The sequence below is a fragment of the Agelaius phoeniceus genome, chromosome 10 (genome assembly GCF_051311805.1).
Source record: "Agelaius phoeniceus isolate bAgePho1 chromosome 10, bAgePho1.hap1, whole genome shotgun sequence".
Classification (NCBI taxonomy): Eukaryota; Metazoa; Chordata; class Aves; order Passeriformes; family Icteridae; genus Agelaius; species Agelaius phoeniceus.
The window spans coordinates 5,689,059-5,701,568 of record NC_135274.1 but is presented as its reverse complement, the minus strand read 5'-3'; the positions used below and the strand labels follow the sequence as shown (position 1 = coordinate 5,701,568).

Below are 12,510 nucleotides of genomic sequence, written 5' to 3'. Positions count from 1 at the left end.
TCTTTTTGTGTCTGTGGCTGAGCAGGTGTTCCATGTGCCGCTGGAGGAGAGGAAATACAAGGACATGAATCAGTTTGGAGAAGGGGAGCAGGCCAAGATCTGCCTTGACATCATGCAGAAGACAGGAGCTCACCTGGAGCTGTCTCTGGCAAAGGACCAGGGCCTTTCCATCATGGTCTCTGGCAAGCTGGAAGCAGTCATGAAGGCTCGGAAGGAAATTGTTGCTCGGCTGCAGACTCAGGTGAGGACAGCTAACTGTTTCTCACTTGATCCTTGCTCTTCCCCAAGACTCCTGAATGCTTTGAGACCCTTGGGTGTGTATGCTTATAAGCCAAAGAGGTGTTATTAGATGACTAATTCAGCTTTGCCATATATTTTCAAAGCATACAGTTGGCAATTTGGAATGGAAATGAGGCTTAAAATAGGGTTCAAAGTTAATTACAGGCCATGGTGTTGCATGAAGGGTGGAGTCTTCACCCTGTGACTTTGTGCTGAGGTGCTGGTGCTGGCAGGGTACAGGCCCCTCACACAAAATTCATGGTGTGTGAGAACAGAGTGGTGTTTCTCTGAAGTCCTTCAGAGAAGAATGTGGAGGGATGGGAGAGAGAAAAGTAGAGAAGAGGGAGTTCTGCCAAATGCTGGAAGTTTCAGATTGGGGTTCTGAGTTGTGTAACTTGAGCCCCATTGGTAAGTAATTACAGACTGCTTGTTTCAGTTGCTTCTCCTTTCAGTCCTCTGCATTTTGATTTCTTACTTTCAGGTTCTTGAGTTCATTATCAAAATGGTACTTCTCGTTAAGATCCATCATAATCAGGTGTCATGGTGTGTTTTAAAGTGTAATGTCCAAGGTAGAAAATGCAGTAGTTAATACCATGTCTGCTCAGCATGTGTCATACCCTGCCAGAGGGACGAAAAAGGGACAAACTTTACATAATGAGCATCTGAAAAAATAGTTTAGGTTGTACTACCACAGATCCATGCCCTGCTGTCCTCAAATATCCCTCCTACTTGGCCCCAGATCTGAAAGGTGTGTCTGTATTGCAACTTCTCCTAGGCATGGCTGGCATCAGTATGTGGACAGGAAGTTGAAGAGTCACACCAAGTGATCTGGTTTTGATTTGATTTATTTCTTTTTCCATTGTAGCTTGAATTATAAGTGCCTAGTTAGTTAATAGTTACATGTTCACTGGGATCAACAGCATAGTAGCAATCCTAAGCTCTCAGGCCAATAAAAACTCATTGAGAAGGGTAGAAGTCAGGAATGCCTGTTACAAGCCAGACCTTTAATACTAGATTGAGAAAAGTTCTGGGGACCCCTCTTTTTCAAGAGAGAAGCAGCCCCTGAAGCAGCATGTGCTGCTTTGAAGACACCTTAGCACTCAGTAATGGTAACCATAGTTGAGCTGTCTGCCTGCTGGAATAAGTTTCTGGTGTTGAATTTCAGTTTCCTAGGAGTCAGGCTATGTCTTCTTCTTTGTAGCCTTGGCAGCAGATATCAGAGTTCAGATAAACTCTACCCCAGAGCTGTCATCCCAGTTGCTCTCTGGTGCTGAGAGACTGTGAGACAGTGGAACATAGACACCTCCTCATCTGTGCCTGAAGGCTTTTGCTTGTTCAGAGTGTTGGTCCTGGGAAAACAGAAGGCTTTTTAGGGAATAGTGGGGTTTAGACTCCTGGAATACAGGCCCTTTAGATCAGCTCCTCTGGCATAGTGTCAATCTTCTGCTAGATGGATGTGCTGGAAGACATTGTGTTTACTCCTCAGTTGTAGCACTAAGCAGCATCTGAAAAGCTTTCCCTGTACAGGCAGGGGCTCTCACAGATCCTTGGCCTTTGTATTGCAGGCTTCAGCGACAGTTGCCATCCCCAAGGAGCACCACCGCTTTGTCATTGGAAAGAATGGTGAGAAGCTGCAGGACCTGGAGCTCAAAACTGCAACCAAGATCCAGATCCCCCGCCCAGATGACCCCAGCAACCAGATCAAGATCACTGGCACTAAGGAAGGGATTGAAAAGGCCCGACACGAGATCTTGCTTATCTCTGCTGAGCAGGTACTTCAGTCCTGTGATCTCTCTCGTGCCGTTATCTGAACGGCCATTTTGGTGCTCCATGGTATATGAGATGTTTGTAGCCACTCTGACCACAGCCAGTGGTAACACTGTTAGTCTGAGCAGAGATGTATAGCATTCCACTGCCTGTTTGAGCACTGCTTCTGGTTCTGCACCTTCTGCTTGTCCCTTTTGTCCCTCTCTGAAGTCAGATAAGCACTTTTCATATTTTGAAGTGAACCACATTAGATGCCAGCTGAGATAAGACAGGAGATTAGAGGTGAATATCATAAATTGGGAGCAGCAGTGTTTGTAGATGGAAAGGGATGGAGCCTGCAAACTGGAAAGGATGCTTGGGGCTAGAGTGTCAAGGAATTCAGCTGTGTGTGGCAGAGATGGTAATATCACCAGCAGTTTCCCTGAGGGCTGTTGTGGGTTCCTGCAGGATAAGCGTGCCGTGGAGCGGCTGGATGTGGAGAAGGTGTACCATCCCTTCATCGCTGGCCCTTACAACAAGCTGGTGAGTGAGCTCATGCAGGAGACAGGGACGCGCATCAACATTCCCCCGCCCAGCGTCAACAAGACAGAGATAGTCTTCACAGGGGAGAAGGAGCAGCTGGCCCAGGCTGTGGCTCGTGTTAAGAAGATCTATGAGGAGAAGGTATGGATGGTCCCTAGAGCTTCCCATCTTCCCCCCACCTGCTCACAGCCCCTCTTCCCTTCTTCTTCTACTTCTGTGCATCCCTCAGTTGCATACTCCTCGTGTCAGCTCTTGCTCAGCAGCCCTTGCAGTACATGGACCTGGGTCTTACCATTTCCTTGCTCAGCAGAGTGGGACTTGGGGTGATTCTGTTGGGGAGGTGACAGATCTCCTGCTTTTTTGTGTGTGGAAATTAGCAGACCACAAAGAGCTCTCTAGGTGCATGTTTTCACAGGTGCTGCAAAGGAAGGAGGGAGGTGTGAAGGCTACAGTGTGGCCAACTGACAGTATCAAAATTGTTACATGAGTAGAAGTTGCTGAAAAGTAAATTTCATCTCAGTTTATTTTCCATTGCTAGCGTCACTGTGAATATCCTTGCTGTGGGTTGTTGGTCTGTTTTCCTCATGGTTACGTCTGCATTTGTACCAGTCTGAATTTCAACACAGATAATCAGCTTATAGCGTGGTGTTGCATTACAGCACTGCCTGGGGACAGCTGGGCATTGTGCAAGGGCAGGGGTGTGTATGTGGTCTCTTCCATGCAGTGTCCCAGGGAGCTTGAACAGAATTTTTGTATTTCACCTGTCAATTTTTGAGAATAAGGCTTTCTGTAAGCAGGTCCCAAAGATTCTAGGGTACTGCAGAACTCCTGTGCTCACCTTTGCTTTGATCTTTCCTGGGTGCTGAGCTTCACTGCATCTTGTGTCTCTTCCTTTCACTTTTGTCCTTCCCTGCTCCCTTGTGATTGATGCTCCAGTGCCTCTGCTCCTACAGAAAAAGAAGACTACTACCATCGCTGTGGAGGTGAAGAAGTCCCAGCACAAGTATGTCATCGGCCCCAAGGGTAATTCCCTGCAGGAGATCTTGGAGAAAACTGGAGTCTCTGTCGAGATCCCACCCACTGACAGTAGCTCGGAGACGGTGATACTGCGAGGCGAGCCTGAAAAGCTTGGGCAGGCATTGACTGAAGTCTATGCAAAGGTACTGATGGGATAGGCCAGGCTCCTTTTGAAAGTCCACAAAGAGGGGGCTTTTTTAACATCCCTGGACACTGACAGGTGGAGGGGGATGGTCTCTGTCAGGCTGTCAGAGATGCAGCTTAGAATTGAACACTGAGGGTGCAGCATGGGAATTGGAAGTGAATTTTTGTGAAGGCCTCTTGCAGTCTGTCCATCAACAGCTTCTCTGTCTCTCAGGCCAACAGTTTTACCGTCTCCTCGGTCTCAGCCCCCTCTTGGCTTCATCGTTTCATCATTGGAAAGAAAGGACAAAACCTGGCCAAAATAACTCAGCAGATGCCAAAGGTATGGATGAACTGTTAGCTTAGCACCAGTTGAAATAGAATGTGGTTTAGTCCAGCTCACTCCTTGTAGAGAGAGAAATGTATTGTGGTATGGATAAAACCAGGGAGGAAATGACACAGGTCTTATATTCAGGGGAATTACCAGATTCTGCTGCCTTGAACACTTCCCATCCTATGCAACTTCCAAGTGTTGAGTCCCTAAAGAAAGCTTTATGTGTTAGTATTTGGAGAATTGATGTAGTAGGAGACCTGGAAATGCTGAGTTCAATGAGACTTCTCCCTTGTGAGTTAGATGGTATCTGGAGAAAGGCTAGGTGAGGAACTTCCCCAAAGCCTTTGCAGACTCCAGGACAGCACCAAAACCTTGTGCTCTAGACACCAATATGGCCAAAATTGTAGGTTGCCTGCTTCAGAAATCATGTGTACCCTTAGTGGTAGGGATTGATGGTGTAGGCCTGACTGACAGCATTGACCTGGCTCATGTCTTGGAAAGTTCTTACTGGTTTTCCTTGCTGTGTGTCTCAAGGTTCACATCGAATTCACTGAAGGAGAAGACAAAATCACTTTGGAAGGACCTACAGAAGATGTGAATGTGGCTCAGGAACAGATTGAAGTCATGGTTAAGGATCTGGTAAGTTGCTAGTGCTAGTTCTAGTGTATAAGAAGAAAGTGGGGAAAGGTGGGGAAACAGAACAGAGATGAAGTGTAGCTCATGTCTGTGGGTATCTTCACAGGCTTAACAGAACTTGCAGAAGGGAGGTTGTGTGGCAGGTGAACAAAAACCTTGGTTATGCAGCTTTTCTTAAAAAATCACGAGCACATCTTCAGTCTTTTGATGCAGACAAGGAAAGATTCTCTTTCAGTCACAGCTGGAGAGGCATTTAAGTCTCTTTAAATGTTTCACAAGCACAGTGCTCTCAGCTCAAAGCAGAGAAGTGTTCTGCTCTGCTCACTAGCAGGAGGAGTGCTTGTAGCTGGCAGCTGGAGTCAGTGCCTGCACTGGCAGTGGGCACAGGCAGCAGCAGAGGGGGCCTGCCCTGCCTAGCCCTGTACAATTCTTTGTAGATCAACCGGATGGATTATGCAGAAATCAACGTTGACCACAAATTCCACCGACACCTCATTGGCAAGAACGGAGCTAACAGTAAGTGGGGCACCTTTCTTATCCTTCCTCTACTCAGACTCTCTGTGATAAGCCTGTCATATCGTGGCTCTGCAGCTCAGCCAGGGTGCTGCCTCCATTATATTGCCTCTGCCTTTCTAGAGTGAAGTTGGCACAAGAATATAAATGGGCACTGAGGCCTTGGGATGGCTTTAATGTCTTGGAAAGTGGAACAGATGACTTTGCTGTGTCCTGGCAGAATTTTTGTGTTTTGGGGAGGTTGGATAGTTGTCTTTTTTCTTTTTTTTCAAGTTGGTCTATGTGAATTTCATTTTAGAACTCAGTTGGAGGGGTAGAAATCTGCATGGTGAGTTTTTCCCCAAAAAAGAATTTGGGATTAGAAATGAATTAGTATCTTCTAGTCTAAATATGGTGCTGTCCGGGAAAGAAACAGATTCCTCACTTTGGCAAATGAACTATTGCCCCTAGATGCCATAGTATTTAATTGTACAGATTCCTGTGTAGAATGGATCTGCTCTTGCAGATCCAAAGGGAAAGAGGCACTTTCCCCTGATTCAGCTCCATCCCTCTGGCCTTTCCTCAGAGGCTGATGTACTTCTTAAGGCCTCTAGTCAAGGTGTCTTTGCTTCCAAATCATGCCCTAGCAGAGTGTGTCACCACAGCCCTTGCCTTGCAGTTAACAGGATTAAGGACCTCTACAAGGTGTCTGTGCGCATTCCCCCGGACAATGAGAAGAGCAACCTGATCAGAATTGAAGGAGACCCACAGGGGGTCCAACAGGCCAAGAAAGAGCTGCTGGAACTCGCTTCCCGTATGGTTAGTGGGATGTGATGCCTGGGAGGCCACAGGGTTTGAGCTCTTGTGTTCCCTAGTAACCTTCTGGTAGAGGTGTGTGCCCCTGGACCGCTTGTACTTGTGACAAGTACAAGTTCCTCTATTCCCTTGGATCCCCTTCTCTGTCAGCCTAGAGTGAATTATATCTGGAGGAAAAACACTGATGACCAGTAAGCTGTTGGGCAGCAAACTGGTAATGACAATTATGTGTGTGGCTCTCCTGCTGAACACTCCTTGTAAACTCTGTTCTCCACAGGAAAATGAACGCACCAAGGACCTAATCATTGAGCAGAAATTCCACCGGACCATCATTGGGCAGAAGGGCGAGCGGATCCGGGAAATCCGGGAGAAATTCCCAGAGGTAAGGCTTTCCAGGAGATGAGGGATTCAGAGGGCATAGTTCCTCCATGGCTAATAGACACATGATCAGTAAAGTCATAAATGGAGTGTCTCTGTGAGCATGAGAAATATCTAACTGATCTGTGTGTGCTCATACATCTAAAATCTATGAGAAGATGGTTCTTCTGGCCAGAGACTGATATGGTTACCTGCTTCCAAATGGGAAAGGAGATGTGCAGGAGCCCCCCAACCTTTGCACATGTCTGACATGACAATCATTGTATTTGTTTGAGCTGACCCTAAGTGACCATTTCCTGCAGGTTATTATCAACTTCCCAGACCCTGCACACAAGAGTGACATTGTCCAACTCAGAGGTCCCAAAAACGAAGTGGAGAAGTGTACCAAGTACATGCAAAAGATGGTGGCTGACCTGGTAAGGGAGACTTCTATCTACTATTCTCTCTTCCATGCCTGAATAACTCTGGAATAGAAGAGAGCTGTAGTGGCTTGGCTGGGGCTGACACACCTCAAGATGAGGGAACTGTGGACATGGTTCTGTATGTATGGGGGAATGCAAGTAATACCTGTTATTTAAGGGCTATAGGAGAGGGTACATGTCTTTGCTTATTCTTGGAAGTGTCCCATATGAAGAATTCCTTGGGTCTAAGCCTGTTGTCAGAAGCTTGTTTATCAAGTTCCTGGGGTGGGGTCTCACTTGCCAGGATGGTGTCATCTTCAGTTCTCCCTTCCTTTCTCTCTTAGGTTGAAAACAGTTTTTCTATTTCTGTTCCTATCTTCAAACAATTCCACAAGAACATCATAGGGAAAGGAGGTGCCAACATCAAGAAGGTGAGATATTTCCTTTCTTCGCTGCTCATTACCATGATTGCCTGCAGTGAAATCTCATTCACTGGCCTCCCCTGCTCATTGGTAATGCAAAATAAAACCTCCAAGGCCTTTTTTTCTGACATGGGACACCCCTCAAATGATTTTGCTGGGATTTTTTTTTTTTTTTGGTGGCAGATCCGTGAAGAAAGCAACACCAAAATAGATCTCCCAGCTGAGAACAGCAACTCGGAGACAATTGTTATCACGGGCAAAAAAGCAAACTGTGAGGCTGCTCGCCACAGAATTTTGGCTATCCAAAAGGAACTGGTAAGTGAAACAACTGGCCTGTGGCAGATCAGGGACTTGAAAATATAAATATAGGAGTTCCAGGGGATATAAATATATAAGTGCTTGTAGTGGGGCGTGGCAGGGGGGAGACAAATATGGATGTCTGTCTGTTCTTGATGCTTCAGCTGAAGTTTGTGGCTGCTCATGTGTTAGGAGTGGGCAGTCCCAATTCCCTCTGGTCAGGCATTTCTGACACTCAGCTCTGCAAAGCTCCTGGCAATGTGGGAGTTTGGGGGCAAGCAGAGTCTGTGCAAACACACAGCTATAGCTTGACTAACATCCCATACTGTTCTCACTTAGGCCAACATCACGGAGGTGGAGGTCTCTATTCCTTCCAAACTCCACAATTCCCTCATTGGCGCCAAAGGCCGCTTCATCCGCTCCATCATGGAGGAATGTGGTGGAGTCCACATCCACTTCCCCACAGAGGGCTCTGGCAGTGATACTGTGACCATCAGGGGCCCAGCCCAGGATGTGGAGAAAGCCAAGAAACAGCTGCTACATCTGGCAGAGGAGAAGGTGAGTCTTGCCTTACAGGGGAAGGTTGGTTTGACCAGCTGTTTGTTTTTGGAGGTTGAAGTGATTCCCTCTGTCTGCATGGAAGCCTTTGGTGTCCCTCAAATCTTTTGAGGGATTTGAATACAGTTTGGATGATTAAAAGAAAGCTGTTCTTCCATCCTTGTGACAACGAGTTCTTCTCTCATGGGCAGAACTGTCTGTAATGCATCTCTGGGCAGACTGATGATACACTCAGAGTTAAGGCACCCTGCTTTTGTGGTTTGAATGTTCTTGGGTATCTGCACTTCTCTGAAACACTTTACTCTGCAGATCCCTTTCACTATTTTATTGATCTCTGCATTTCAGCTCCAGTTCTTCCATTTCACTGCATATATTCAGATTTGAGAGCTTTTGGTTACAAGACCTTGCTCTGAGTTGTGGCTGACTGACTCAGTCATTTTAATAGCAAGCTTTCTAGGGTCAGCATGTGAACATGTTCTCTGTGGGAATTGGTTGGTTGCCTCTGGGAGCCTGGCTTGCAGCAGTTAGCAAATGATTGTGTTGCCTTTTGTGCAGGTCAGACCCTTCTCCTGGGGAAGTCTGCTCATATTCTATTGGTCATGCTGAGTGTACAGTTAGTTTTTTAGCCCTGAGAACATCTTTGGGGTAGAGTTTTTAATTTAAGACATACTTTCAACAGTGTGCTGCATCTGCCTTGCTTTTGCAGCACTCTGCATGTGGATGCAGGTAACGTATCTACATGCTGACTGCTGGTGCTGGTAGTATTTTCTGTATATTGACATGTTCCATGGGTCTCTGGCTCCTTTCAGCAAACAAAGAGTTATACTGTGGACCTCCGTGCAAAGCCAGAGTACCACAAATTCCTTATTGGCAAGGGTGGTGGCAACATCCGTAAGGTGCGAGACAACACAGGGGCCCGCATCATCTTCCCCACCTCTGAGGACAAAGACCAGGAACTGATCACTATCATGGGGACAGAGGAGGCTGTCAAAGAAGCACAGAAGGAGCTGGAAGCCCTCATCAAGAACTTGGTATGAACATTTCCTACTTTCTTGCCTCTCACTATTACAAGGGGTAATGTCAGCATGAAGGACCTGCTTGTCTAAAACCATTTGCTGCCCTTTGTGGAAGCTCAGGAAGATCCTTCCTTACCTTGGGGTGAGGTTGTAAGCCGATTGGAGTTGAGTGCAGCCAACTCGTGCCTGTCACTAGCACAGGTGGGGTTGACTGGCTGTTGTGTGTTGGCAGGATAACGTGGTTGAAGACTCCATGGTGGTGGACCCCAAGCACCACCGCCACTTTGTCATCCGTCGAGGACAAGTTCTCCGTGAGATTGCAGATGAGTATGGTGGTGTGATGGTCAGCTTCCCACGCTCCGGCACCCAGAGCGATAAAGTCACCCTCAAGGGAGCCAAGGACTGTGTGGAGGCAGCCAAGAAACGCATCCAGGAGATCATCGAGGACCTGGTACGTTGTAGAAAAACTGTTCCTTCTGTACTCTGTTCCCTCAGCAGTGTCCTGCTGAACCTGCTATATGACCAAGCTTTATGTGAACCAGTCCCATGGTAGTTCTTGGATTTGAACCTTTGCTGTCAACATACAGGGTCTGCAGACTTTAGATCCTGGCTTGGGGGTAGCAGCTGGCTCCAAAATGCCAATGCTGCATGAATGAATCTCCTCTGACAATCTTGGTTTTTAGGGGTGGAAGTAGGAGGCCACTCCTTGATGTACATATAGACATTAAAATATTGGAGCCTTCTTGTGCCTCGCCATGTCTGGCCTTGGCCAGTGGTTGCTTTCAAGGGTTTCCTGCACTGCTAGTATTGGCTTTTGGAAGCAATCAAGTGTCAAATCTGTTCTTTTCCCATCTATCTTTATTTTTTTTTTCATTTCTTCTAATGCTTCCTCCTCTTCAGAGCACTAAAGAGTTTGAGCTTTGCTCTTGGAAGTCTTTAATGTCCTGAGTTGAAGGCAACCTTCTATAAATCCTCTGCTCTTCCAAAAGAGGAATGATTCTTGGCAATTTTGAGTTCTTCCACTGTCAGCCATTGTTATCTTTTCTGACTCCTCTCTGTGTCCATTTTGGATTTCACCATGCACAAACATCCTGGTTTGTGGTGTGAAAGAGGCTGCATCCCAATAGAGCAACTCTGCTTTCCCACAGGAAGCTCAAGTGACAATCGAGTGCACCATTCCACAGAAGTTCCACCGCTCCATCATGGGCCCCAAAGGGTCCCGGATCCAGCAGATCACCCGGGACTACGGCGTCCAGATCAAATTCCCTGACAGGGAGGAAAACCCAGGTATGTCTGTGGATGCATGCTTGGATGGTAGTTGGGATGGTCAGATAAGTGTAGTGTAGCCTACACTCTGTACCAGTGGGTGTGTTCTACTTTAAATCTATGGAGAGAACTGACCCCTGGTGTTCCTGCAGTGTCCTTGATCCTGGGCTTAGCATCAACCTTGTCCTCTTGGGAATGGGACCGTTTCAGGAGGTCAAACTGCAGACCTGGGTATTGTGAACATGTTGTCACTGCAGAGTACAGGGAGAACAAGGACTTACCCTGACAGAAAAGGCTCTGTGAGCTTAATGAGGTCTCTCTGAGCTCTCACTGGTGGCTGAGCCTTAGGATCTGGAGGAGGGAGATGATGAGTGAGGAGGGGACTCTGTGCATTGAACACAAAACTTTCCATGTTTTCAGCCCCTGTTGTGGAGCCAGCTGTGCAGGAGAATGGTGAGGAAGGTGGGGAAGGCAAGGAAGGGAAGGACGCAGATCCCAGCTCTCCGAAGAAGTGCGATATCATCATCATCTCTGGCCGCAGGGAGAAGTGTGAGGCAGCAAAGGAGGCGCTGCAGGTGAGTGGCTTTCTCAGCCCCTTACCCCATTAAGGTGGTGATGCTTGAATGTAATTTTTGGTGGTGGTAATAAAAGCTGCTCAATCCAGGTGCAATGCAAGTGGTCAGTAATGCTGGCTGTAGAGGGGGTCTGCACTGCTCAAGGGAAGCCCCTCTGCTCTGTGACTTAGCCTGGCAGCTTGAGTCATAGTGCCTGACTTCGTAATGACTAGTGCTTGTAGGCAGCCCTAATAGCCATAAAAGCATGACATGATTGTTTTATGGAGCACAGCTGAGAAGAGGAGGAGTCTGGTTGAGGCTGAGTCATTCCAGGTTCAGCAGACCTTGCCATGCTTCTGTAGTGATGTTTTCCAAGTCTCTGCTAGAATGAAGCCAAGGATATGAAAGCAACCTGTCCCACAGGTGGGGTTTCAGATGCTTCTTTTGAAAACATGCAACAGGTCATTTTGGTGTTCCCAGCTGTGCTCTCTTTCTGTCAGATTTGTATCCTGACTACAAGGGAATGTACCTCTGTTCAGCAACATGTTCTTTTGGGCAAGTATATGGCAAGCTAGAAGAGAGAAGTTTTTCCACTGGTAAACTGTGCTCCATCCCCTGCAGGCTCTGGTTCCTGTCACCATTGAGGTGGAAGTTCCCTTTGATCTTCACCGTTACATCATAGGCCAGAAAGGAAGTGGGATCCGCAAAATGATGGATGAGTTTGAAGTAAGTTGTTGCCTTTCCTTCCATCTCCTCTGTCCTGGAGAATCTGTTAGTGACTCTCTTGGGGGTTTGGACAGTTACAACATACCCCCAGGTCTGCCATGAAATCCAAGGCTCCATAGTAGGAAAGTGATCCCTGGGTGTTTTGGACCCTGGATCCAGGTCTTGCTAGATTTCGTGCTGAGGCAGTACAGTCAGGGTTGATGTTGTGAGTGTTGCATGACTTGTTTGGTGTCTGCAGGGATTCCTCATCAGTGTGAGAGTTGTTTTCCTCCCTGGGCCCTGGGAAACAGCTCTGCTGTGCCTACCCATTCAGGAGAATTCTCCAGAGCCTCTGGGGCTGATGCAGGTGGACTACAGTCAGTGTTGTTGAACATATATTTGTTTCCTGGCCTCTCTAGGGCAGCACAGGGGCTGGAGAAACAGAGTTCTATTCTAGAAATGGTCCCAGGCAATTGACTCCAGGTGGCCCAGCTTGATGCACTCCAGAGGTCCTTTACAACCTCAGCCATTCTGTGGTTTTTAGGCTGCCTGGGTGGGAGCTGGTCTTGGTGCCAGGGGAGACCAGTGAGATGGCAGCTTGCAGTCAGAGGCATCACAAGTGATACAGAATGAACAATGATACAAAATGATAATTGCTACTTGTTACTCAGGTGAACATCCAGGTGCCTGCTCCTGAGCTGCAGTCAGATATCATCACAATCACTGGGCTGGCTACCAACCTGGACCGTGCCAAGCTCGGGCTCCTGGAAAGAGTGAAGGAGCTGCAAGCTGAACAAGAGGATCGGGTAAGTCTTGTGCCTGTCCTTCTTCCTTCCAGCCAAACATGGCTTCAGCCTCTGGACACAGACTCCTGGAGCACCTCATCTTTTAGGGGCACCCGTAACTGCTCTGTGGGTGTGGAATGGT

General features: G+C 47.4%; 1 protein-coding gene across 3 annotated transcripts in view; it reads left to right on the top strand.

The window, feature by feature from the left end:
• Positions 1-12,510, top strand: part of HDLBP (high density lipoprotein binding protein) — a 39,090-nt gene that overhangs the window by 20,217 nt on the left and 6,363 nt on the right. For all 3 annotated transcript variants that reach the window (XM_054638861.2, XM_077183710.1, XM_054638862.2), the window contains exons 5-23: positions 26-241; positions 1,845-2,051; positions 2,494-2,709; positions 3,522-3,728; positions 3,944-4,051; positions 4,577-4,681; positions 5,116-5,194; positions 5,850-5,989; positions 6,264-6,368; positions 6,667-6,780; positions 7,110-7,196; positions 7,371-7,502; positions 7,824-8,042; positions 8,852-9,073; positions 9,291-9,509; positions 10,207-10,345; positions 10,745-10,899; positions 11,500-11,604; positions 12,255-12,389. In XM_054638861.2, coding sequence (XP_054494836.1) covers positions 26-241; positions 1,845-2,051; positions 2,494-2,709; positions 3,522-3,728; positions 3,944-4,051; positions 4,577-4,681; positions 5,116-5,194; positions 5,850-5,989; positions 6,264-6,368; positions 6,667-6,780; positions 7,110-7,196; positions 7,371-7,502; positions 7,824-8,042; positions 8,852-9,073; positions 9,291-9,509; positions 10,207-10,345; positions 10,745-10,899; positions 11,500-11,604; positions 12,255-12,389 — 2,910 coding nt within the window. The remainder of the gene's footprint in view (positions 1-25; positions 242-1,844; positions 2,052-2,493; positions 2,710-3,521; positions 3,729-3,943; positions 4,052-4,576; positions 4,682-5,115; positions 5,195-5,849; positions 5,990-6,263; positions 6,369-6,666; positions 6,781-7,109; positions 7,197-7,370; positions 7,503-7,823; positions 8,043-8,851; positions 9,074-9,290; positions 9,510-10,206; positions 10,346-10,744; positions 10,900-11,499; positions 11,605-12,254; positions 12,390-12,510) is intronic.